Source organism: Perca flavescens, chromosome 6 (genome assembly GCF_004354835.1).
Source record: "Perca flavescens isolate YP-PL-M2 chromosome 6, PFLA_1.0, whole genome shotgun sequence".
NCBI lineage: Eukaryota > Metazoa > Chordata > Actinopteri > Perciformes > Percidae > Perca > Perca flavescens.
The window spans coordinates 19,961,789-19,988,133 of record NC_041336.1 but is presented as its reverse complement, the minus strand read 5'-3'; the positions used below and the strand labels follow the sequence as shown (position 1 = coordinate 19,988,133).

Sequence of the window (26,345 nt, the reverse complement as noted above, 5' to 3'; positions counted from 1 at the left end):
GAAAGGTCATAAAACTAGCCAGAAAGAAGCAATTCAGATATCCTGTCAGGTAATTTAATTAAAGCTGCTGATGGTCTGTGTCATGATGATGATGACAAGATAGCATGACAGAGATTTAATATAATCTGAAGGCACATCATTTATATTATACATCTGATAAAAGTTCTGGATGAAAAAAGTGTAATATTTGTTTCTAAAATATAGTAAAGTAGAATTACAATAAAATTGAAATATTCATGTGAAGTACCTCGAAATTGTACAATAAAGTAAGTAAATAAAGTAGCCTACTTGTCACCACTGATAGGCTACTCTTACGTTTCTCATAGAAAAAGTAAAAACATGTCTTTTGGCTTTTTTGTATGTGAATTTATAAGTGTACAGTGAAAGTGAAGTCTTACATGTCTCTGATAATATTTTTTTATTATTATTATTAGTTTTTCAAGCCAATTAATATTTAGGTAAAAGCAAAGTTTTTTTTTATTTAGCCTATTTTACATTATAATGATAGAGTTTGGACTAAACGCCTACCGAATGCACAAAGTGTCTGCCTTAATCAGTAGGCTAATGGTGCAAGCTCGCCCGCAGGATCTCCCTCGGCTTCCTCACCTGCAAACATCAAATCAACCGTCGCTCTTTCTCTCTTACTCTCTCTCTCTCTGTCTCTCTCTCTCTCTCTCTCTCTCTCTCTCTCTCTCTCTCTCTCTCTGGCTCCGATAGCGGGGCTTATGTGTCTGGTACTGTGGAGGCAGAGAGAGAGAGAGAGAGAGAGAGAGAGAGAGAGAGGAGCTCTACTTTGAGTGACGTCACCTCTCCCATGGCGTCACATTGACGTATCGCATACCAGCCGCTCTATGTGGAGGCTCAGCCCACATAAATGCACTATTTGACTTTCTCCCCTCAGACGGCGCACATAAACAAAACCGCGTTACAACTCCACACTTTGCATCACCCATCAGCACTGACACACTCACGGGAACGGACTCAGACACGCTCCTTTATACACGGGAGTTTTTTATTTTTTAATGTTCTGTTTCATTTTTTTCCTACTTTTTGTTGCCTACTTTAGAAAAAGTAAGAAGAAGAAGCTCTTTTGTCGCCGATGAACCCGGTTCCCCTGCAATATTACTGAGAGGTTTTTATAGGCTACATAGACTTCGACTCTTGGTAATTATTCTGGACGGAAATGGGATATTTCATTCGAGGTTATTACCTCATGTAAAGACGGAACCGCTACAGCAAACCAGTAAGTAAATTGTGAATGAATGACTCTGATATTCTGCCGCCTAGCGCGAAAGCTACTTGTTAGATTGCCAGACTCAAAACCTAGGTTATTAATGTATACACATGTGTATGTATGTTTATATTACTTAAATCATACATAGGCCAATGTCATGTTGAATCTATAACCTACTCTAATATCATCATCTGTGTCTGATCTGCCCAACTTTGTGCGTCTAACCTGTTGATATGTCAAAGTCCAATACGCTGTTCATATCATCTGTCCCTGCGTGGTGTCTCCAAAGAGCAAAATTAAGATGAATTTGAATTTAATTTGCGCTGGGAAGGTATCATATGCTTTCTGGTTGTCATGGAAATGAGATGCCTCTCACTCACAATGAATAGTGGAGTCAGACACACTAATGGTCTGAGTGGAGAGTAGTCTAACCTACATTCAGGCAGGAGCTGAGAGAGAGGAGAGTTAAAGCTCTTTGATTTCATTCCATTTGTGTTGTTGTTATTTTTTTTCCCCTCATGTTGGATGTTCTGGGGGGTTGTGCTGTCAATGAGTAATTTACATGGTGTGTTGTGGGATATTGGGTGTGTTTGTTGTTTATACATTGTCACTGATATGCCATGAGTAGGCTACTACATGGCTATATTGTTACACAAATGAAGCCATACAGCATTATGCTTCTTAACCCTGGTTTGCTTTTTAGGATTAAAGCTCCACATAAAAGTGATTGATGTTTTCCAAAAAGCCATATAGTCTGAGCTGTTGCCTGGTGGCCAATCGCAAATGTCAGCTGTCTCACTGTCTACTGTCTCTGTGAGCACACGGTCTCTCCTCCAGTTGATCGCAGGAAAAACATCCTTAGCCGTTCACCATAATGCCATATGGAATTTCTGAAGCCCTCTGTGAAGTAGACTATTTCCTAGAAACATCTGATGGCAACACAGACACTGAATTATATAGAAGCTGCCAAAGCTCTAGGCTATCCGTGTTATGTGTGATAAGAAACTACCACTGCTGAGTTCTTGAGTAACTTTCTTTTTTTACCTTTCTTTTCTTTCACACACTCAGGTTTACGCACGCACTCAACCGCGCACGCAGGAACTTCTGACAGTCTCCCTCTCAGAGCTGATTTACAGTACTCACATATTTCTCTAGTCTCTCCTTTATGTCCTCTCTTTTCTCTGTCTCTGTTTGCTGGAAGCTTTGCGCTGTCCGGGGTTATTGGTGCGAGGGGCTACCGGGGGCTACCGGCGCTCCGGGGCGCGTGCTTTGCAGCTCTTATGTCGTTCTCTTGGTTACCGGTGCGCGCAGGGCCAGAGCCCCATCGACCGGCTCGGCCTGAGAAGAAAACGAGAGGAGATCTGTTTGCTTATTTAGAAAGAAAAAAAACAGAATCAATGTCTCACTTTGCAGAAACATAGGATATATATATATATATATATATATATATATATATATATATATATATATATATATATATATATATATATATATATATATATTATATATATAGATATATATCTATATGATTTTTTTCTTTTTTTTTAGTGAATATGGTACTATTTTCACTCTTTCAGTTGTGATAAAAGCACATTTACGCACATTTACGCTTTTAATTTCATAAGCTTATGAAATAATGAAGTTATTTTGGCTTGTATCAATTCTTATTTCTACTGCTGCCATAACCAAATAGGCGTAAATGTTTATTTCTGCACTCAAATGGTTCCACACAGAATTGAATAATGACTTAACTGTTCCAAATCAACCCTAATCAAATAAGTGTTAGGCCTACAGCCTGACTTGTTTGATTTGTCTTTTCCCCCCTCTTTATTTCAACATATGTAAAGGCTCTGTGGGGCATTGCATTGTATAAAAGCCGTATCCTGACTATGGAGCCATCAAAAGAGTTCACAGAGGCTTCTGTTTCATCTCAGAATTCAACAGAATTGGAGAACAAGAGGTTGGAGAAAAGTGCTGCTCTATCACCAAGTGGACGAGTTTGATCTGTTGACACAAATATAAGAGATGACAGTAGGCTGCAGGTACCTGTAGCCCTGAGAGTCGGTTATGGGGGCTGTGGCTTGTCAACAGACAGTATTGAGATCGAGTGGTCTTTCGACCTAACCGTATCCCAAAAGGTCTGTGTCTGGCATTGAGATATAGCGTGTGTAGGCTATATAAGAGATAGTGTGTGTTTGACAGAAAGGGGGCGCTCTGGCCCTTGAAATCTAGCGGCCATGGTGCGCTCTGCTGCAGTGAGTTGGCGCACGGCGCACAAGGGTCCGCTGGTTTGGTTTCAGGTCCGACTCTCACATGTCTAGATCTCTCTCTCTCTCTCTCTCTATCTCTGAATGAACCCTGAGCATACGAATACGGCGGTGATCAGAGGCAAGAAAAGCGATGGCCTGGAGGCACTGGCACAGACTGCTTTTATAAAAGTTGTCACTTCTGTAGGTCTGTATTTGTAGAAGTTGTTTATAGTTTTTAGCCTGGTTGAATTTGTCTTTTCTAACGCAAAATCTAAATTATAATAATAACGTCGCACAGCTTGTTAGAATGAAAGTTGTCGCCCACATAAGTGTTAGTCTTGAAATGAGCTAAAAGTTCTCAGTTGTGGTTCATAATATTCCCTTTGTAGCATGGATTCAGTGTCATATTTAATGCCAAAATTTGGTCTATGTTTTATTTTAATGTATAAATCTGCCTTTTACGTTGTCTTCCAATGGATTTACATCTTTCTGCTTCTTTTCATCCGATTTGCTGACTTTATCTGTCACATTAGATTTTTCGCAAATAATTATCTCTTTTTAGCGTAAAATCAATTGTTGCTTATCGATTTAAAATGTACCAACATTTCTCTGGGTTCAAATGTTTTGAGGTGGTAGGAATGTTGTTCAATCCAACCTCCAAGAATGTGCTAAATGAAGTTTAGGAAGGCAGTGCTTATCGGGAAAAAATGGTAAAACTGCATTTATGCTTCCCTCTAAGTGTGATTGAGTTGTTATATTGCTTATGATCATCGCTGAGTGGAGATGACGGTTATTCAGCCTGCCGCCACATCACTGGCTGTAACCAAGACATCTCTCCTCCAGACACAGGTTCGGAAGAGCGCGCCCAGCCGAGCTCGGAGCCCCGGCAATCGGACACTTCCTTTACGACGCCCGCCGAGCCCTCCTCGCTCCAGGAGCCCTGTCCCGGTCGCAGCCACGCCACCCCTCAATCCCGGACACTCAGCACCATTCAGCGCGAAGCTCTTTCACCAGGTACGGACCCCAGCCCTTCCGTTTTAATTTCATCAGTTCTTTTACTTTCTCTTTCTTTTTCTTTCTTTCTTTCTTTCTTTCTTTCTTTCTTTCTTTTTATCTTTATTTATTTATTTATTTATTTATTTATTTATTTATTTACTTTAATTAGGCTACTTACAGTAATCTCTTTTCTCATATGATGCTTTGTAAGGGCGACTGTTGTGGCTCAGGTCTGTTTTTGTGTACCTATTGTGGTGTGATTGGTGTCTGGATATGTTTTGTTGTAGGAAGAAAAAAGCCCAACAGCCCCCTATTGTCAACTTAGAGGTTAAATCAGAATTGAACTTAGATAATAGCCTAGAATATATTTGAGCTTCTGTATACTGTTATTAAAATTCAACAGCAAATCATAGATCTTTTCTTTGTGCGCGAGAGTTTCAGTTCGTGTGTCCGTGTGTAGGCTATGTGAGTGTTTGTGTGTCGGCTGGCAAGTGCGGACTGAGTTGACATTTCAATCATTAGACGAACTGGCAAAAATAAAAGACTTCTGAGACCAGGCACACCTAAATCCAGAAGCTGTGGGTGAATCACATAAGGTCATAGACATCGATACTCCTAATGACTCAACAATGTCTTCAAAAGCGGTTATGACTAAAACAGGGCAAATTAAGGTTATATTTTTGTATTGTTTTAGTTATATATGTTTTATTTTTTACTTTTTCCTGAACCTGTCAAATGAACATTCAATTTCAACATAATGTAATTGTTGTCCTGTAATGTAAATTAAACAGATACTAAAACCTTCAAATAAAAGGCTTAAATATATATATTTAACATAGACTATAGTCAGTGGTGCAGTGGTGTCTCTTTGCTTCGTGTGTGTGTGTGTGTGTGTGTGTGTGTGTGTGTGTGTGTGTGTGTGTGTGTGTGTGTGTGTGTGTGTGTGTGTGTGTGAAAATCACTTTACTTAATGTGTGAGGCCACTGAATTCAAACAATTTATCTCATAATTCACATACAAAAAAAATTCCTGTGTTTTTGTATTTATGTCTGAAACTTCATGTTTTTATTTGTTAGATCTATGGCATTCTGACAATGAACAAACGCACTCAGTTATTGGAACAGCTGCAGTTTGTCCAGTTGAAATGCACACCTCGAGGTTAGAGACTATTTCCCTTCACCTCACTATGCTGCACCACCTGTGTCTGACTCTGCTTGGGATGTCTGTCCTCTTGCTTGCATACACACACACACACACACACACACACACACACACACACACACACACACACCTGCTTGCATGTGTAATAAAGACAATATGTGGTGTTGGAACGTAGAAGGTTTCCTAGGTTTGCTTCCGTGGCATAAAAATACACTCAACATATACAATTCTATTTGTATTGGTGAGTGTGTGTGAGAGGGTGCACGCTTGTAAGCATGTGTGTGTGTGTGTGTGTGTGTGTGTGTGTGTGTGTGTGTGTGTGTGTGTGTGCGTGTGTGTGTGTGTGTGTGTGTGTGTGTGTGTGTGTGTGTTACTGTGAAAGCTAGGCACACCATCAAATGTGAACCACCAAAGAGGATGACACGTTTTGCAGACACAAGCAGTTTTACAGGTTCCTTTTAGGATAAGGGTGCATGTTATTGGGGTAATGAGCGTATACAGGCTTGTGTTGACATCTTGAACATCATAGGTGATGAAAACATGTGGTCGTGCCTTTATGTGTGTATGAAAAAACAACTTATCATAAGCGTCTTTCCTCACCTCACACACACACACCCCCACACACACACACACACACACACACACACACACACACAGACAAACAAACATCACAATCCATACAGTTTGAAGTAACTTTCAGCTGCCAAGTAGACTCTATTTGTTTTACAATATTTCTCAGCCTCTCTCTTTTTGTCTTTCATCTCTTCTCAGGCATATCAACTGAAAACCTTTTGTATTTAAAAGTATATGTGTGCATATAGCTGCTGATAAAATATTGTATATTGCAGATGCAATAACACATGCACACACACACATACACACACACACACACACACACACACTAACACAAACACAAACACCCAACACCCAACACTGATCTGAGGATTGACCTACTGACACAACACAGAGAGCCACAAAGTTCACCACTGTAGCTCCTCCGCTCACAGTCTCTCCTTTTTCTGATGCCTCTAATCAGTTGCAAAAGTACTTCAGGTATAGCCCAGAAAGGCCCCATGACGTCCATAATGCTGCATGTGTGTTTTTCCACGTGGGTTAAAGAGCTGGTCACTAGTAAAAGAAAAAAAAAAAAACATGATGACGTCAAGCACACGTAGGCCTAGAGCTTGACTCATATCCTCAATTGAAAAAAAAAATCGTGCATCTTAATATTACCATTAAGACATACCGTAGGTTTGCATACTATGTCTGGTGTACTTAATAGTTAATTTTGAGGACAATAATCTATAGTCAAACTTTAATTTTACCAAAGAAAATTGTGGTTTAAATGAATTGTAGGATTTTTAGGCTTTATGCTGTCTTTTTTTCTCACCAGGTCAAGTCTGAGGGGTCAGCTCTCTTTTGACCTTTTGTCTCTAACACGAACGAATGAATAAATAAACGAATAAATAAATAAAGATGAGCGTCCCTCATATTGTTTTTTTTTCTTTAATTAACGCTTTGAGTCATCCTTTTGTTTTTTGAGCCCCCACAGCCAAAACACATTCTGCCCCTCAGATATAATTTAATTGTCTTAGAAGAGCTCAAATTAATGTCACTCAGTCTGCTTCCGCCATGAGTGACATTAGTGTAGGCTATTAGGCATGACCGCAAACTAAAAGTTGTAGGCTATTTTCAAAATAATTATTAGCCTGTAGAAGAAGAAGAAGAAGAAGAAGAAGAAGAAGAAGAAGTTGCAGGACTTTTATCTTGTTAAAAAAAGAATGGAGCCGCTTTTTATTGTTATCACAACAGCAAATACTAGTCTGTAGACTAATTCCCTGACCGAGCCTGATTGCGTCCGTTTGGATGGTGGTATTTGTGAGGGCTTTGCCAACAGCAGGTCCCGATATGTCCCGTATTTGACTAGACAAACATGACGCGCGATTACGGCAGAGCGCGCGCATGCTAGGCGTCAATGGGAGCAGCACTGTGTTGACAGTTCCCTGCTCGACGAGCGACGAGCAAACACCAAAAAACCCTGGCTGCGCTGACACTCATGACTGATTAGTCCGCACACACTCATCATGCACACACACGTGCACGCTCAGAGGCACGCACGCAAACGCAGGTGGAGTGATTACGTAAGGGGTTTGATAAGACATCACCGTATAGTAGGCTACACACACATAGATGATGAGGTAGTGGCCTGCTGCTGTGGCAGAATTAAATCAAGGGGAAAAACTCAAGACATACCGACTGGCGTCTACAGCAGTTAGAGGAAACATATTTGTCTCTGTGTGTGTGTGTGTGTGTGTGTGTGTGTGTGTGTGTGTGTGTGTGTGTGTGTTGTGCAGTAAGCATCCAGCACCACCATGGGGTTCCATTATTATTTAATGTTATCTCATCTGCTTTGCCATCTGACTAACCAGAGTACAGCCACCCACACACACATGCAACACAAACCCTACACACACACACACACCCTGGTCAAAGATACTTCAGCATATCAGTCTATAGAGAGTGGGTCGGATCTTTGCTTTGACTGCTTTGCCTTAGATTTGCGCACTGATGAACTGCAGCTTCTCTAACTGAGCTAACAGTGGGAGAATCAGCCATGTCTGGGGTTGTGTGTGCATGCTCCAAATGTTTCTACTTATTCGGTGAAGTGCAAGAAGTGTTAAAGCAGGAAATTGAGTAAATGGAAAGATTTTCATATTCCTTCAAAGGTGCATTCAGAAAACTTTGAGAACATTGCGAAATTTCTGACACCTCAAGAGCTGAGAAAACGGCCTGTTCCAATAGAGCTGTGCAGAATTTTTTAGTCATGTACTGTTTAATTGTTGACCCTGTTTAGCACTACCATTGTGTGCATGTGCCTCCAGCAGAGTCTGTCTTCATCCTGATTTACTGAAGGGTTGTTCCTGTACTGTGCTTCTGTGGGCAATCTCCTTCTTCTTGAAGTCCTGCTTTTATTTTTTAAATCAGTGGTTAACTAATATGTAATTTCCTTACTGACTAATGATTGTTGCCATACAGCTATACTCTACTAACAGCATTAAAATGCTTTTTGAATAAAAAATGTTTTTAAATACACGTGGTCTGATATGCCACGCAGCTCTGACCTATGTGTGTGCTCTGTGTCTCTGGCAGACATGCCGTGTGTGCAGGCTCAGTACGGGCCCGCCCCTCCAGGCTCAGCCTACTCTGGCCAGTCCTTCGGTTACCAGGGCGACAGCTATAGCTCTGACCTCATGACCCCTGACTACACCAAGCTGGACCTGGGTGGTGGTGAAATCTCTGCCGCCGCCACCACCTCCCTCCCCAGCTTCAACGTCTTTGTGGAGGGGAGCTACGAGCCCAAGTCCTCCTGCCTCTACCAGATGCCTACACACAGGCATATCAAAAAGGAGGAGGAGAGCTACCCGACTGCTACGCCACTGGAGGCCATGGCCTCTTCCACCATGTACTTTAAACAGTCTCCCCCCTCCACCCCCACCACCCCATCCCTGCCGCCCCAACCTGGCACCTCCTTCCTGTGGGACGAGCACCCCCTGGCCCCTCCGTCACATCCCCACTCTTTGGGCTCCAGCCTGGAGACGGGCCCCCTTAAGTCGCCCCGGTTTTCGCACTTCTACCAGCACTCGCCGCCCCACAGTGGCGGCAGCATCAGCGGTTACGAGAGTCTGGGTGGAGGACTGATTCGCACCTCCTCCTCTTCCTCCTCCTCCTCATCCTCGGTCTCCCATCCTCACTGTCCACCCCTGGAGCAGCCCATGTACCAGCTGCACCGTGGGGCCGGAGGCAGCAGCCTCGCCTTCCGCTCCCTGGCTCTTGGGCCCTGCGGCCCCCTACTAGGAGACAGCCTGCCATCGCCTCCCCCACGTGGCCCCCAAGGAGAGGGCACCTGTGCGGTGTGTGGGGACAATGCGGCCTGCCAGCACTATGGCGTACGCACTTGTGAGGGCTGCAAGGGCTTCTTCAAGGTAAAAACCCTCAAAGCAAATAAGTCATGTACGAGTATTACTCCAAAACAAAAGATGCCTTGTTGCAGTTTCAAGCTTTCAGTTTTACTCTTAAACCATCATCAAAGCTTAAAACTGCCACGATGCCTCTATCCATTTATGGAGGAACTCTACTTATGTATGTTTCTTCTTTATATTCCTATAAGTATTTTAACGTACCCACTCCTCTTGTCCCACCAACAGACACACAACCAAATGCACACACTCACATTCATATGACACTGACATTCCCCCTTAAATATCACAAAGTATCTGTGAAGTAGCTGCAAACTGACTGACGTATTTGTTTTGAAACTATTTACTTACTTACTTGCCTCGCTCCCACTCTGCACCCGTCTCTGCGCTCTCTAAATCTTCTTGAGAGTCATCGTGAAAGCACAACACACCCACAGGGGTCGTCTCTCCCAGCAACCAAGTGGGCAACTTGTGTGTATGTATGGTATGCGTGCGTTTGTGTGATTGCTTGTGTAACATGAGAACTCAGGATGATAAAAACACACGCTCTCACTCAGACAAACAGGGAAAATTGCTGTTCACGCTTGATGCTCAGCCTCTCAGAAATAAAGTGTGGTAAGAGTCCAGTGGAAAAGGAATTCTCCTTGAAAGCAACGTTTCTTTTCAGATTGTTTAAAGAGAATCAGTGGCCACTAAATTAAATTCACTGACATAATACTGAGGATGATATGAGTCAGTTTGAGATGTGGTCCTTCAAATGATTCAATCTAACACTACTCAACTCTCTGTCTCACTTCCCATGTTACCGCACGTGCTCATACACACAATTCATAGTTTAACATCACCAAGAGACAGTTTTTAGTCAGACAGATTTTTTCTTTTTCCTTGTGCACGTCATAAAACACAATAGACATAACAACAAACTTTCTCCGACACATGCATGTGGTACATTACCTCATTCATTCAAATAACAGTATACTCACACTCAGCAACAATGAAGTAATTTCTTTGCACAGTTTTTGCATTTTAACATTTTCCGGCACGCTTGTTAAGCATTCTATTGGTTGCATGAGACAAGAGAGTGAAATTAAGAGACAGCAAGAAGGAGTGTGCAAACACAGAGGTAATTGAATAATGCCTCTGGTAGGTGGAAATGAATTATCCTTCTTTTCAATTAGTTTCACAATTTGTTTTTATTTAGTAATTAATGAGAGCAGCGTCTGGTGGCAGCAGGCCGCGGGCTGTCTTCTTGCTGCAGCGCTCAGCAGCCACACAAGACTGTCAAACCTCACTATGTTTCCTTTACACACACATGCAAATGCAACCAACCATGCACACACAACATATGCACACAACCACATGTTCATTTCGTACAGGAGAATGTACATGTTTTTCAGTCTTTTTCACCCAGAATCCAGGATGCAACAGCAGACACTGAAGCATGCCTTTCACACACCTTTCATATTCATATTATCAGGCACATCGCCTCCATTATCTTGATGGTTTTATTGTCCCTCCAAATAATATTTTCCTGATTATATTTAATTATCCCTGAATAGTTATTACACATTAAACCATAGAGGCTTGCTGTAAATTGTTGTTATTTCATTAGTCCAATTTGAGGCACATTTTCACTGCAAATGAATTTTAGCTCTGGAACCAATATTTTGTTCTTTTCCTGTGTTTATTATTTTTGGCAGAATAATGTAGTCCATTCAGTGGATTCCATTAATTTAGTGAACCTATTCAAAATTAGATTTAAAAAAAAAATTAAATTTGCATCTCAGCTGTTAGTATACATTATGCTAGAAACAAAAGACTGACATTAAAAAGTGACCTGTTTTATGCACCTACTGTCATAACCAGTGAATTACTTTGGCTGTGCTTTTATTAGTCAAAATACACGGTTAGCTCAGCTCATTGCACACCATTTTTCAGTGCTTGCACAGCATGCAAGTCATTAAAAGATTGGGAGGGTGGCACTCTAGTGGTAAAAGAAGACTGGAAATCAAGATGGTAATGTGCATATAACTTTATCACTTAAATGCACATATAATACATATAAGTTGAACATTTCATTCATTCAGGAAATGTAACCAGATAAACAGACATATCTATGTGTAGGTGCATGGCTTAGCTTTGACTCAAGTTATAAAACTTAAGTCAAGTTTTTTTTCCATAAAGAAAACAATAAAATCAGCTCAGAGATACCTACACATAGTTTATTTCACTACAAACTACCCTTCCTCTACAGACAGCAAGAGAGATTTCCTCTGATTAAGAAGCAGAGGAGAGGAGGGGATAGAGGAGAAAGAGGGAGGAGAAGGCGGAAAAAAGTCCCCAAAAGCTTTTAATTTAAGCCAAGGCTATTAGCACATGTTACATATCAAGAATCTGCTTCTGAACACCTCTATCACAACACCTACAGCATGTGAGCTTCTGTCAGCGTGTGTGCGTTTGAGAATGTGCTTTCATATAAATCCTCAACTCTGACTGTCAACGTCTAACTGAACGTCTTTTCACTTGAATTAAGTCCTTGCCTACACAAACATTACTGCCACCTCAAAATTTCAGTTCCTGATGCCGAGCAAATTTTAAATGTCATCATAGTGAAATTCAGCCACTAATATCAGGGTATTACAAGAGAGATGAGATGAATTTAACTGGAACAAATTATACTCCACGCTCTTACACACTCACACACACACACACACACACACACACACACTGTAGGCTTGCCTAAATAGGTACGAGAAGGATGTACACATTTACTAGCCATATTGAGATCATTTGATCTGACTATCAAAGAGTTAGTTACAGATTAGTTACAGAGTATTAGCTCTGATATGTAGTGTCTCTGCAGAGACGCCAGTCATGCCCCACGCTGCTTATTAGAAAGCAACAAAGTCACAAGAGCCCCAACCACACACACACACACACACACACACACACACACACACAGCAGTAGAGAGAAACAGGAGACAGGCCAGCTCATGAGAGCTTAATTTATCAGAACCTTAATTGATCATTTCAAACTCAGGCTTTTATTGGAACCAGCTATCTCATAAATTAGGCCCTGAGGTCAGTGAGGGGAAGAACCGCCCCCTCAACCAGCCACCAGGGTCAACTTAGCTTACATCACTTTCACCTGAACCCACAATGTGCTCCAGAAACAAAAAAAGATAAAAGAAAACAAACTTATTGCAAAAGATGACTTTGAAGAAAAACGAATCAAGGTTACCCTTAAAATCCAAACCTCAAAGTATTATTACACTCAAAAAGTTGACAGAACACAAGCATGTTTAATTTGTAAAAGAAAAAAATGTATTTCAGGTTTGTGTTGACCCTGGTGCATGTGAATGTGTAAATAAATGTTAAGGCTTTGTGAGTCATCCAGCCTGTCATGTAGCTTTATGTTTAGTTTGGACTCCCACTAAACGAATGCTATTTTCCCTTAATCACATTAATGACCATAACTAACTTATCCCCGCGCGCACGGGTCACTGACCATTGAAGGGATAAGAGGGAGACATTCAGAGCGATCTGCGGTGCCATGGCAACGGCTCTCATCCGGCGCTGGCGCCCATTACGCGCCAGTTCCGCACTCGCGCCGAAGCATATGGAATAATTGGTGTGTTATTGGTCTCCGGGGGGCACGGGCATGTGTGGCGCGAGGGGTTCCTAATTGGATTTATTTGTTTTGATGTGTTTTAGAGGCGTTAAAGAATAGGAGAAGCTGCGACACTTTCCGTGTGTTCCGTTTAATTTACAGTTTGTCTGGTGCTGTCTTGCCCGAGTGGACTACTGGAGTTACAGCATGACAGAGTACTAATATAACCACTTTACAAATGACAGCAACTATAGTGTAATTGTAAGCTTTTTTTGGCCAATGTCATCGTTTCGTTGTAACATAATCTGTGCACCTCAGGCAAAGGTCTACCCAAGAGTTTTGATTGGCAACATGCCCCAGGAGGCCTCAGGTGCCACAGAGTTACACAAGAATTGATAGTATAGATCTGTGGTTTGTTTATATAAAGATTAATGACATACTTTAAATATGCTTCTCATGCGTTCTCACACTGTAGGCTACTATAATAAATGAAGAAGCTGTAGACAGTGTCTAACTGTGAAAATGCCTCTAATTCTGCTCAGGGAAGTTTTTATTGGGTTATCACACATTGAGAGCAGTTGACTGTCTTTTTACACAACTTCAGCCCCAAGCGCACGGGATTGGCCCTTTGGTGTGCGCGGCTGCGCGCACGGGAGCGGACAGGCATGCAATACCATCTCTGTTATTATTGTCTTTCATCCACGCGGGGAGCGCACCCGGCCCCCACGTGACCCGTTTCTGATTTCATTTTAATAAGGTCAGTAATAATCGCGCGAGCCAGCCTAGGAGAAAACAGCTCCCGCGGGGCCCATTGAGAGAGGCGCGATGAGCGAGGCCCCGGAGGTGCCACGAGCCGACCCGCGATCTTCACAAACAATCTGATCACGCAGCTCCTACGGCCGCTGTCCCCCTGTCTCGCGGGACCCGCCTCGGCACGCCACGCGCTCGGTCCCCATTGTCAGCTCCGGCGCTAATAAAATTGTCCCTCCTGCAGGCGAGGCTTGTTGGAAAATTAATTTTATCTAATTATACTGATGTCAACGCCGCCTTTCAGCGCGTAATTAAAATCTGACCTGCGAGCTTCTGCTTTCATTCTTTGATAGGGAAGGGGGAAAAAACAGAAATTGAATTAAACAAATCAAATATTAGGTGGCTGATTGTGTTTGGAGGCTGATTATCGGAATGCCTTTTCCTTCTCTCCCCAGCGCACCGTGCAGAAAAACGCCAAGTATGTGTGCCTGGCCAGTAAGAACTGTCCTGTGGACAAGAGGAGACGCAACCGCTGCCAGTACTGCCGTTTTCAGAAGTGTCTGAGTGTCGGCATGGTGAAGGAAGGTAAGAGAAACGAAGTGACCACACACCTAATACCCCCACAGACAGGCAAGCACACACGGATAGTGCATGACCTCCAGTCCATGATGATAAAGTTTGTCTCTGCAATCGGGGTTTAATAGGCCGGTAATGACATGGCCTGTGGCAGCATCACACTCATCCTTGGAGCAGTACCTGTCCTCTCTCTGGTGGAGGAACAAAGTAGAAAATACATTAGTATACCAATTAGTAGCCTACCTGTCACCTTTTAAACCCTGAATCCGGATGATTTTAAAGACCTGAAAGAGACACAAAGGTAAACATCCTGCTTAAACTTTCTCACACTGGCTGACAGACTGTTGCTGCATTTCTATCCCGTTAACACGTGTGCAGCCCATAGAACAGCTCCACTGCCATCTGCTGGCTAGTGGCCACCTGTGTAGGAATTTTGGGAAGGTTGGAGAGCTCCTTTGGAAAAGCCTTAGTCATGATTCGGCCGCAATGCAATACTGCTAACAAGCCTATCCGTTAGAGAATAGAAGTTATGCTGCATACATATTACCAGATTTAACTGAACAACCTCTTCATTATTGCCTATTGTCTCCTCTCTTTCTCTGGTTCACAGTGGTACGTACTGATAGCTTGAAGGGGCGCCGAGGCCGTCTGCCTTCCAAACCAAAGAGCCCCCTGCAGACAGAAGCGTCTCCTCCTTCTCCACCCCTCAGCTTGCTCTCCGCTCTGCTCAGGGCTTATTCCCACTGCACGCCCCGTGACCTCGACTACAGCCAGGTAGCCCCAACACCCCTTTTTTCATTTTTGTCAAAGAAATACATGCGTTCAGTGAGAAATATGGCTTGTTTAGAAGTTTTCTCAATCGTTTATCTCTGTCCCTCTCCACAGTTCAGTGCTGCAGACCCTCCCTCCTCCTCCTCAGATGCGGAGCACATACAGCTCTTCTACAGGCTGCTCACCATCTCGATGGAGACCACGCGATGCTGGGCTGACCGGCTGCCCGGGTTCTCTGAGCTTCCACGTGAAGATCAGAACCTACTCATAGACTCTGCCTTTCTGGAGCTGTTTGTCCTGCGATTGGCTCACAGGTAAGAGTCTGTTTTGGTGCCAGAACAAAAAGCAGATGGAAGAAAACTTTAGCACATCTAAATTCACTTTTTTAAATTGTACACAAGTATCCATTCATACGTGCATCTAAAACTTCCTCCACAAGATTTCAAATACACACTACAACTTTATCAGAAACTTTACTTCTTTTGGCACCGGAACAACAGCCAGTTAGTATCCTTTACCATTACAGAACAGTGTGTACTGTAACAGTACTGGCTAAAGCTGTGTGCTGCTGTGTCGGTGTATCTCCACAGTAGGAGGAGTGGAGCTGAGTAATCGCCATATGAACCAAATTACGAATGGAGTCTGTAGCTATGACAGCAGCTACACCCACAGAGTTCCGCTCTGCTCGTCTGATATCTGACGCACAGAGAGCTCTGTGTGTGTTCTGCGGGCTAAAACTGTGCTAACATTGTGGACTGTGAACTGACAGGATCAATTCCCTCTAAAAGCTAGTCAGCTGAGAAACTGAAAGGGGCTGTTATGGAAGGAAATACATATTCAATTCAGCTGACTGGAAAAAAAATGGGAATCGACTTAATTTACCTGATGCGTCCAGTGTGTGTGTGTGTGTAAGAGAGAGAGAGCTTGTGTCGCCCGTTGATACCTGTGGTGCCATTATGACTGCCCTTGCCCATCTTTGCCTCAGAATTGCCCTGGGTTACCGTTCTGCTCTAGTAAGGCATGTGGCTGGTTAAATTTATGGGGACGACGGGGGTTGGACTACAAGCTCATCCCTTTGTCTGCGCTGTCGTCTAGGGCAGAAAACACAGTCACACACACAAGCACACTTACTCACACACACTCACGCACACTGATGATGTAGAATCCCAACTTTCTCTCCTCCTCCCAGTGTAAGTCCAGGTGCAGGGTGGGTAGAGGATGGCTGGTGGCATCACAGTCCCAGCAGGAGGGGGATCAGGCTGGGACTCTGACTCACGCTAAACGGTGGACTAATAGGGGCCTCTATCAAACACACATGCTCACAGACACTGTTCATCTTCCCACCAGCCAAACTCCCACGGAACAGAGGAAAACACACACAAACACAGCACTGTCTTACTTTGTCCGTCTTCCGTGAGAGCAAAGGATGCAGTCCACGCTCCCATCTCATTGTTGACGTAGCCCTGCAATGACCCAGTGCTGAACTCGGATGCCTTGTGGACCCCTGCTCAAGCGTATGTCTGTATGCTTGCGTGAGTGTGTGTGTGTGTGTGTATGTGTGTGTGCTCAGTGTGTGTAGAGTAAATTTGCTCCGCTGTTCTGGGCCGGCATTGCTGTAAGCACCCCGTTACCAAACAGTTTCTGTGGTTATTGGTTGATTACCCTGGTGACAGTGTAGTCAGGAGTGAGTGGAATGTGTGGCAGACATCTAGCTGTGTGTGCGTGTGTGTGTGTGTGTGTGTGTGTGTGTGTGTGTGTGTGTGTGTGTGTGTGTGTGTGTGTTTTTAAGAATATGTTTTGGCCATTTTTTGCCTTTATTTGACAGTGGCGAGAGACAGGAAATGTGGGGAAAGAAAATAGGGGAATGACATGCAGCAAACAGTCCAGCCTGAAATCAAATCAGGTGATTGGCTATTAGGTCGCCCCTGTCTGTAGTTGTACTTATGTGCTACTATTAGACAGGGGTCAAATAGTATTTATTTTAGTAGAAACATAGTTTATCTACACGTACGCATCCTCTTAAATCTCTAGACTCGGTCTATCACTCCGCCTTGAGATTTATAACCAGTAATGTCTATGGTACACATCATTTTATTTTATATGACAGGGTTGGATGGTCTTCACTCCAAGAGAGAGACCAGAGACTCGCTAGTATCTCTCTATCTATAAGGCCCTTGTTGGAAAACTGCCATCTTACCTTCCAGAACTACATTGTCATTCAGAGGGACATTATCAGACTTGCTCTGCTGGCTGGCTTTTACTTGTTCAATGAGCTCGGTCTGAACTTGGAAAAAACGCTTTTAGTTTTAGTGCCCCTGACTCGTGGAACAAAATAAACACTTTCTTTAAATCAACTTATTTGTGCCTTTTGGACATTTTAGAAATCTTCTAGTTGTAATTGCTTTACATAGTTGTATTTCTGCATCCTGATTGTCCTGATCATCATTTTTAATGCATAGTGTCAAAAAGCATTGTTCACAATTTTTTTTTGGAAATTTCAAATATGCACATATTTTGTGATGGAAAAGCTGAATCAAATATATGAATCTAAGATAAGAAGACATTGAAATTTGGTCAATATACAGTATTTGCACCAAAGCAATCGAGAATACACCATAACTTTGAGACTATAATTTACATAAAATATTGAAGCCAATTAAGGGGGAATTTAAGGGAAATGTCAGAGTTTCAGGGATCAAAATACTACGACCATTAGCATAAAAAAACTGTATCAGAAGTAAAGGAAGCAAGATGGCTAGTTCTGATCGTTTTTGTATTTGTTTGTATAATAGTTGAAAGGTATTTTTGGCTCTGTATTATTGACAGCTGGTGCTGTGCGAGAGCATCTGTGTGCATGTGTTCTGCTGATAGTGGATGGAGTACCTCTTTTAAACTGCAGTAAGAATAATTAGACATAAATAGTACTTCATCCTCCTCTCATAACTACTAAACCAATGTTTGTGCGGGGTGTAATTTGAGGCTTCCCCTGTTTTCACTACATCCCTCCTCTCTCTCTTTCTTCTGTCAGCTGTTTTTCAAGCACACACTTTCTGCCCTTGTCCTGTCTTCTTGAGATCTTCCACCTAAACACTTTTTCTAGCTCTCTGAAGAAAGCCACACTCTTCTTTTAGACAGTAATAAACACTCGTCATAGCCCTCGCTCCTTCACTGCTTGTTCTCTTTCCCTCTCCTCGGTGGTAAAGGAGTGGGATGTTGTGTGTCGTGAGTAACTGATGGCTAAATACATCTGAGAAGCCTTTTCATTTCCTCATTAAGGCTTTGTGTTTCCACTGCACACCACAGCCTGTGCACATTAAAGCCATAGCAGTTTACCTATCTGCAAATACACGCACACATAGAGCAGCCCTCTGCCCTAACCCCTCACCCCACCCTGCCGAAAGGAAACACAGGAATGTTTTAAAATGCTATAATTTGGAAAACACAACCTTAATCAGCTACATGCCTGTGTTTGATGTGTGTGCCGTTTGTGTGTGAGGGCACACACTGCCAGGTTTTCTCATTGTTTTTATTGTAACTGTTTCCTTGCCCCAGTATCACAAGCCATTTTTACAATACATGAGGGAAAACGCAGCGTTTCATTAGAAGCGAGACCTAACCAGAGTCTTCATCTCCTTTTCCCTCTGTGTCTCAGGTCGATGCTGTCAGAGGATAAACTAGTGTTCTGCAACGGCTTGGTGCTGCACAGGTTCCAGTGCCTTCGTGGGTTTGGGGAGTGGCTAGACTCCATCCGGGACTTCTCCACCCACCTCCAGAGCCTAAACCTGGACACCTCGGCCTTTGCCTGTCTGGCCGCCCTTATACTGCTCACAGGTAAAAACCCAAGCAAGTAATATCAGATTTCAGATCTCAAAATCAGGAGAAAAAGAAAAGAAAAAGATACAGTATATATGAAATTGGCAAAAATAGCAGTCTGTTTTCAGTCCGCTGCCCTCTGCCCTATACACAAACAAATCATACAAGCTGCTCATGCGTAAATATATTCAGATACACACAAATCCACACACACACACACACACACACACACACACACACACACACACACACACACACACACACACACCTTCTTTCCTTTGTCCAGAGCTTTGTCCGTGGGGGGATTCAATGTGGCAGTGTTCAGGTGGATACATCCACTAACGTCACACATACGCTAAAAGACACACATGTGCATGCTTGTTCTCGCACATCTCTTCCTGAAACACAAACCTGATACCCAGGAGCACCTGCTGCACCTGCCACACACCTGGCCCTATAATCAGTGAGCATGTGTGAAAAATGGAGGGAGAGTCACAGCTTTCTCTGCGACCACACGTCAGAGACAAAACAGAAGAGACAAGAATTTAGTGGTCGGTAAAGTACATTAGAAATGCTCACCTGGTTGGGCGTGCGCCCCATGTGCGTTAAAGGCCTAAAATGGCCCCCAAAAAAAGTAGAATAAAAAAGAAATGCGTCACATATAATCAATTACAAATGTAGCCCAAGGTGACAGAGGACGCCTTTACAATTAAGTGTTCACATTTCATTTTTTACACCTTCACGTCAGAGTCAGAAACTGTAGCCTATATAAGTGTGTAATGGGTAAACACCCCTCCCCCCTACGCTCAGCTTCCTTACCTCACCCTGCCCCCGCCACCTCCTCCTCTTCCTCCACTTCTTCTTCCTCCACCTCCTCTTCCTCTTACTAAGCCCTCCAACCCCATCCTCACTCTCTGGGGGAGCACTTAACTCTGTGCCTGATCGACCAGCCCACCGCAATGCACAGCTCTGGAATGGCGTCTGCGCTGTTCTCAGTGGCGCTCTGCCACCTCGGCAAAGCACACAGCACACTGCCACGACAGAACCACCAGAGCCACCAGGCGATCGACCACTTCAGAGTGGCCTGTGCAGAAAGGCAGTCATCGATCCCTCCCTGGGAGCTCGCGCACATAGTGAAAAAAGGGGATAGGGAGAGCGGAGAGAGAGGGAACGAGAGTGTGTGAGAGGTCTGAAAGCCGCAGTGAAAGGAGGGCTGGAGTGACTCTGTAGCAGCAAACACAGAACAAACAAAAGAGTCACATAAACAAACAATAAATAAGCTTCAGATAATAGATACCTCAAAGTGAGACCGGTCTTAGTGACAGCCTCCCTGCAGAACGGCTTGTGTGTGTGCCTGTATATATATATATATATATATATATATATATATATAATACTGTATGTGTGTGTGTGTGTGTGTGTGTGTGTGTATGCATTCGTGCATGCTTGCATGCGTGCTTGTATGCGTGCATGCGTCTGTGTGTGTGTGTGTGTATGCATGCGTGCATGCTTGCGTGTGTGCTTGCGTGCTTGCTTGTGTGCGTGCATGCGTCTGTGTGTGTGTGTGTGTGTGTGTGTGTGTGTGTGTGTGCGTGTGTGTGTGTGTGTGTGTGTGTGTGTGTGTGTGTGTGGGGGGCTGGACACTGTTCTCTGCAGAATGAGTTAGCGTCACATTAAGCCTGGTACGGATGCCACAGGAGTTGCTATGGGCAGCAGTGTGTGTGTGCATGTGTTTCTAATTTCATTTGGCTGCTCACAGGGCCGAATAATCAGCTAATTGTTGAGCACTTTTGTTTCTGTCAATGTCTTAAATTGCAGGGACAATTTGTGTGTCTGTGTGTGTGCAAATGTTTATAAAAATGTGTGTGTGTGTGTGTGTGTGTGTGTGTGTGTGTACAAGGGGCTTATTAGGTTAGACTGTGTATTGATCTGTAGTGAGTGAGACAAGTTAAGGCCTTTTAAGAACATTAGCCATACGGGCTAATGAGGTGGAATTCAATATAAAAGAAGATGTAGCAAAGGCTCTGTCAGCTGAATGAGTTCTGTGTGTGCATTTGTTTTTTCCATGGATGTAATTTTTGCCGTTTAATGTATTATTTTCCTAACGTCTCTGTCTGTCTATCCACAGAGCAAGTCCCAGGTCTGAAGGACTCAAAGCGGGTTGAGGAGCTGCAGAATAAAGTGATTTGTTGTCTCAGAGACCACCTGGGTTGCGGCCCTTCTTCCTCCTCATCCAAGGCTGCGCCCCCTCTGAATCGTATTCTGGGTTTGAGGGCAGAGCTCCGTTCCCAGAGGACCCAGGGTCTTCAACGAATCTTCTACCTGAAGCTTGAGGATCTGGTACAGCCCCCTCCGTTGATTGACAGGTTCCTGGACACTCTGCCCTACTGACGGCCCAGGCTCAGCACACGTCATGTCCTGTTCAGCCCCCCCCAGGAGCACGCACACACATCCAGAGAGAGCCTTGCTCCCCACTGACTGATGCAGAGCAGAGAGCCAATCAAATGCTTTTCAACAGGGCAACCAATCAAGAGCGCCTTTCACTCAAACGGACAACCAGCTAAACGCTTTTCACCAGTATAAAAGACAATTACTCAAATGCTTTAACAGTTTTTATTTGATCCTCCTGTTTTTCTCATGGGGAGGATGACGAGATGGACGACAAAAAATTACTTTTTACTGTCCTCTCTCTGTCTGGGTGGCAGCTCATCCAGCAAAAAAATAAGGACAGTTTATGAGTACTGTGTTATCTGTGTTTTGGCCTGACTCATTCAGTCAGAGGAATTCTTTTTAGTAAAGAGAGAAGGGTTGTGTCACTGTGTTAGAATGTTTTCAAAGCTAAAGATGTCCCAGTGAAACACAAGTCACTGTGTACTCTAGTTCCTTCTGCTGAAAGAAGAAAGGGGGCCCTTTTTTATTCTGAAATGTACTGATATGTCAGAGGTCAGACAGCGTAAGCATAAACACGCAGAAACACAGATATTTCATGAACACATGGAAGTGGCTGTTGAGTTGGGCTCTTGATTCCAAGTGCAATTTCTTAAATGCTATCTCACCACAAAAGGAGGAGGCTGAGATGGAACGGTTTAATTTCAAACTCTAAACTATTTTAATACAAAGATTTGTCCTGTACAGTCAGTATAGCTGAAAGAAAGAGGGACAGTCTCCGCCTGGCTTTAGAAAGCAGAGGAGATACTGTGCACTAACGATTGATGACTGAGTCACCTAGACTTGAACTTGCTCTAGTATGTTGTTTTTTTTATTAACTCATTTTTAAATCTTAAGTAGGAGTATGGAGGAATGAACATTGACAGAAATTGGCTTTTGAAGCACTTACACCCTGAGAAGGGCCAGAAGCACAGACACACACCCTACCTGCTCCCCTGGAGGACGCCTGGGAGTCGGGGGAGCGGAGGGTGCTCGACAGATAGCTGTATGTCCAGGGGTGAAACATTCCGCAGTCATGTTCTTTTCTATTTGTTTCTATTGTGGAGGCCGTGTGAGAGTGTGGAGGACATGGTTGCATACTGTCTTTGTGTGTACGCTTAGAGAAGCCAGGATCATATGCATGGTGTGTTATAAGCTGTCAAAAGCTGCCATAGCCTGTCAAAACACCTCGATCTGTGTTTGTGTCTCAGACTGCGGCTCTATGGGGATCTCCCTGGGCCACCACCACCCACTCACACTCACGGCAGCAGTTTGAAATATGAAAAAAGCAAATTATATAGATATAAATATATATATAAATATATATATACAAAAACTAATATTTTGAAGTGTTTTTAGCTTTTTCAAATATTGTGGTACGAGTTGTGCATTGTTTTTTGAAGAAGAGAAACAAAAAAGAAAACAAAAGTTGCTGTTTTTTAATGTCCCTCTTTGGTTTGAGTTTCCTGTTATTTTTTTCTTTCTCTTTGGTTCACTGGATTTTCTGTTCAGCACTTTGAAATCATAAACTAGTTCTGATTATTCTGCCCAACTGCGTCCTGTGTTTTTTTTTTACTAAATGGCTTTCACTCATATTGCAACAAAAAAAATTAAACATTACAGTGATTCAAGACTCTTTAAAAGTAAACAAAACAACAAATTTGAGCTGATTTTAATCAGAATATGTGTGTGTCTGTCTGGTCAGACACAAAAGCCTCTTGACAGGTAAAAGGCCTTGCCTCTCTTCCCGAGGGACCCTTGGGCTCTCACAGAGACTAGAGGGGGATTAGGAGAGTGAGAAGGGGGAGGAAGAGGGAAGCGAGGACAGCTTCAAGTTAGCATGAGGTCCAGATCAGCCTCCAGCCTCGTTAAACACCATCGATCGCCACGGTGACATTTCACAGCACATGCCGCCTATACTGTCACTGCTATCACTCACTCGCCCTCCTGCAACAGCGTGAGTACTAACACACACACATACACACACACACGCTCTCTCTCTCTCTCTCTCTCTCAGACAGCCAGGTAATTGATAATAACTGTGGTAGTGAAAGAGAGGGAAAGAAAGTAGTGCACCAGAGTAAAGTTCAGCGTGGAGTGCACCGTGTTGAACATGCTCCATATAAAATCTATGATATGACACCACACAACACAAAATATTTTTTTTATTATTTGTCCCTTTCTGAAAAACACAAAATGCTTTTAGAGGTAAATAATACCGGAAGTGTATTTAAACATTGTTTTTCTGTGTGTAAAGGAAAAGACCATTCACACCATGTTTGCAGTGGTGTGAGTGTGTATGTGTGCATGTGTGTACTATCAACATCTTTGAGTGACAAGTTAAATAACATGACCACGAAGCTAAGAGCTCTGCTTGAAGCATAAAACACACTCAAACTTGCATGTGCGCACACACACACGCAAACACAGCTGTCAGTCTCCTGCCCAATCGATCTGTGCTGACAGAAAGCAAATACCCCCAGAGTCTTAATTAGAGGTCCCATTAGAACATATTCACACACACACACACACACACACACACACACACACACACACACGCATATGCACACACACACACACACACACACACACACACACACACACACACACACACACACACCTAATCTATTCAGAAATGTAAAATGACCACTTTAAGACTGAGGATAGAAACGTGTAGATGTGAAGAGACACCTGCAGGTTTACAAAAACATAGGTTGTGATCTTTTTCACGGAATATATTTTGACATGTCATATTAAAAGCACAGGTGTGGTTAATAAAATGCATGATGGCTGAGTTCCAATTAGCTGCTTCAGTTTCAGGGTCCTGGTATTGTGCATGCTGGCTCACTGTCACAGATGCATGGCTTACTGGGACATTTGAATAGAACAAAGCCATTCTTAATGTTATTAGTAACACCTGTTCATACCTTGACAAGTCAAAATGTCTGATGTGAAAAAGGCCTTTGTGTACCAAGCCATCAGGATGTGCTGATCACACCTGCATTAAAAACGGTAAGATGCAGGAGGTAAGAAGTAAACGGAGCTCCCTGCTGGCTTCCTCTCCTGCTGACAAACTTCCTGGATTAGACTGAAACGAGTGGCACCTGAGTCCTCCTGGGCCTAACACACACACACACACACACACACACACACACGCATGCACATATACGCAGATATGAACCCAAACATTTTTGATGATTTGCTATTTAGACTTTCACTGTAAGCTTTGTTCTTCCCCCTTAACTACAACTCTGGGAGTCCCCTGGAAGTGGACAGACAGACACACACAAACACACACACACACACACACACACACACACACACACACACACACACACACATACAGCACCAGGGGAAATCCCCTATAGCTGGGGACTGTGTATTTTACTGTGGCCCCTCGCATGGAGCATCCGCTGAGGGAAGAGTGTGTGGGGGGTTGGCCTAAATGTCAAAGGTAAAAGGTGCCGAAGAAGTGGAAACATGCAATAGACCCACTCACACAGGCTCACTCAGAGTAGAGGAGGGGGAACCCCAATTCTCTCTCTCTCTCTCTCTCTCTCTCTCTCTCTCTCTCTCAATCTCTCACTCACTCTCTCACTCTCTCCCAAACACAACACAGACAAAAACATCACACTTAATGTTTCTTTCCACAGGTTTGATGTTGTTTATGCATGCAACCATCAGTGAAAAGCTAAATGGAAATGACAAAAATTTTTTTTGCATATATGTCAAATTAATTCAAATAAAATCACTCATCTCTTTGCTATAACCTTATTCAGATAATTACTACTTAATAATCAGATCTGTGTTATTTAGAGATGTTGGGACTGGGATCTAAATGGGAATTTCTGATATATTACCACTGCTTGAAATATTACGACGTTCACATTATTTTGATAGTCTACGTGTCATGAGTAATTGTGACGCATTTTGAAAGGTCACACATTTTAATGTTACCACACATAGTGACCCCACAGTCATTTGTACTGTATAACTACCATTTACCAAAGATTATGACCCTACAGCAGAGTTCTAGCCAAGATTTGGGGAATTTTGAGGTGGTGAAGTCCAGTCTGTAAGGTTTACACCCAGCAAAACCCCACCCACTCAAGAAATGTTTGACTACATTTAAATAATATGTTCCTGTTTTAATTAATAATTGAACTGTTCAATTACATTTCTATAACTTTTATCTCCCTTCAATATGATCAAAATGTTGTTGTAATTATTATGGAGAACACTAAAACATTTATTTTTGTTTACATGCCTATATTTAGTCCGTTTTCATATTATTATTATTATTATTATTATTATTATTATTACTACTACTACATATAAACCTGTGTGTGTGTGTGTGTGTGTGTTTGTGTAATATTAAACTCCTCCTTAAACCCTTGTCCTTAAACCCCAAATACGGATTGGGATGTGGCCCGTTAGCTCAGTTGGTAGAGCGGGCGCCCATATGCAGAGGTTTAATTCTCGACGTAGAAGGTCCAGGGTTCGAATTCGACCTGTGATGGTTTTCCTGCATTTCTTCCCCTCTCTCTCCCCCTTCCATATCTCAGCTTTCCTATCCAATAAAAATTATATATATATATATATATATATATATATATATGGTTTGGAATAAAACGCTAGCAGAAACTCCCTCAGTTTTCACTTGTGTATAATGATTCTGGACTCTTTATTCTTTCTTTTGTATGCTGCACCTTACTGTTAGAAAACAACACGATCAAATAATAAGAGGAATAAACTCTTTAAGATTGTTTGAGAAATGTCAC

At 42.9% G+C, this 26,345-nt stretch overlaps 1 protein-coding gene across 3 annotated transcripts; it reads left to right on the top strand.

Moving 5' to 3' along the window:
• The first annotated feature begins 1,032 nt into the window (after positions 1 to 1,032).
• On the top strand, positions 1,033 to 23,111 carry nr4a3 (nuclear receptor subfamily 4, group A, member 3). 3 transcript variants are annotated; one of them, XM_028579657.1, is made up of 8 exons: positions 1,033 to 1,243; positions 4,327 to 4,497; positions 8,791 to 9,623; positions 14,433 to 14,562; positions 15,164 to 15,327; positions 15,439 to 15,638; positions 18,977 to 19,155; positions 21,266 to 23,111. In XM_028579657.1, the coding sequence occupies exons 3-8, from the start codon at positions 8,793 to 8,795 to the stop codon at positions 21,526 to 21,528; spliced, it is 1,767 nt and encodes a 588-aa protein (XP_028435458.1). In that variant the 5' UTR covers positions 1,033 to 1,243; positions 4,327 to 4,497; positions 8,791 to 8,792; the 3' UTR covers positions 21,529 to 23,111. The 3 variants fall into 3 exon arrangements, with proteins under 3 accessions (XP_028435458.1, XP_028435456.1, XP_028435457.1); XM_028579655.1 differs by lacking the exon at positions 1,033 to 1,243 and adding an exon at positions 2,845 to 3,688; XM_028579656.1 differs by lacking the exon at positions 1,033 to 1,243 and adding an exon at positions 5,556 to 5,637 and having other exon boundaries at positions 4,415 to 4,497.
• The last annotated feature ends 3,234 nt before the right edge of the window (positions 23,112 to 26,345 follow it).

What these genes read in the sequence shown, in the direction of transcription:
- nr4a3 (XM_028579655.1), top strand. Translation starts at nt 3,586, where the DNA reads ATGAACCCTGAGCATACGAATACGGCGGTGATCAGAGGCAAGAAAAGC. An exon ending in GCGCGAAGCTCTTTCACCAG is followed by an intron (nt 4,498 to 8,790) that starts GTACGGACCCCA and finishes TGTCTCTGGCAG; the next exon opens with ACATGCCGTGTGTGCAGGCT. An exon ending in GTCCTGCGATTGGCTCACAG is followed by an intron (nt 15,639 to 18,976) that starts GTAAGAGTCTGT and finishes TCTGTGTCTCAG; the next exon opens with GTCGATGCTGTCAGAGGATA.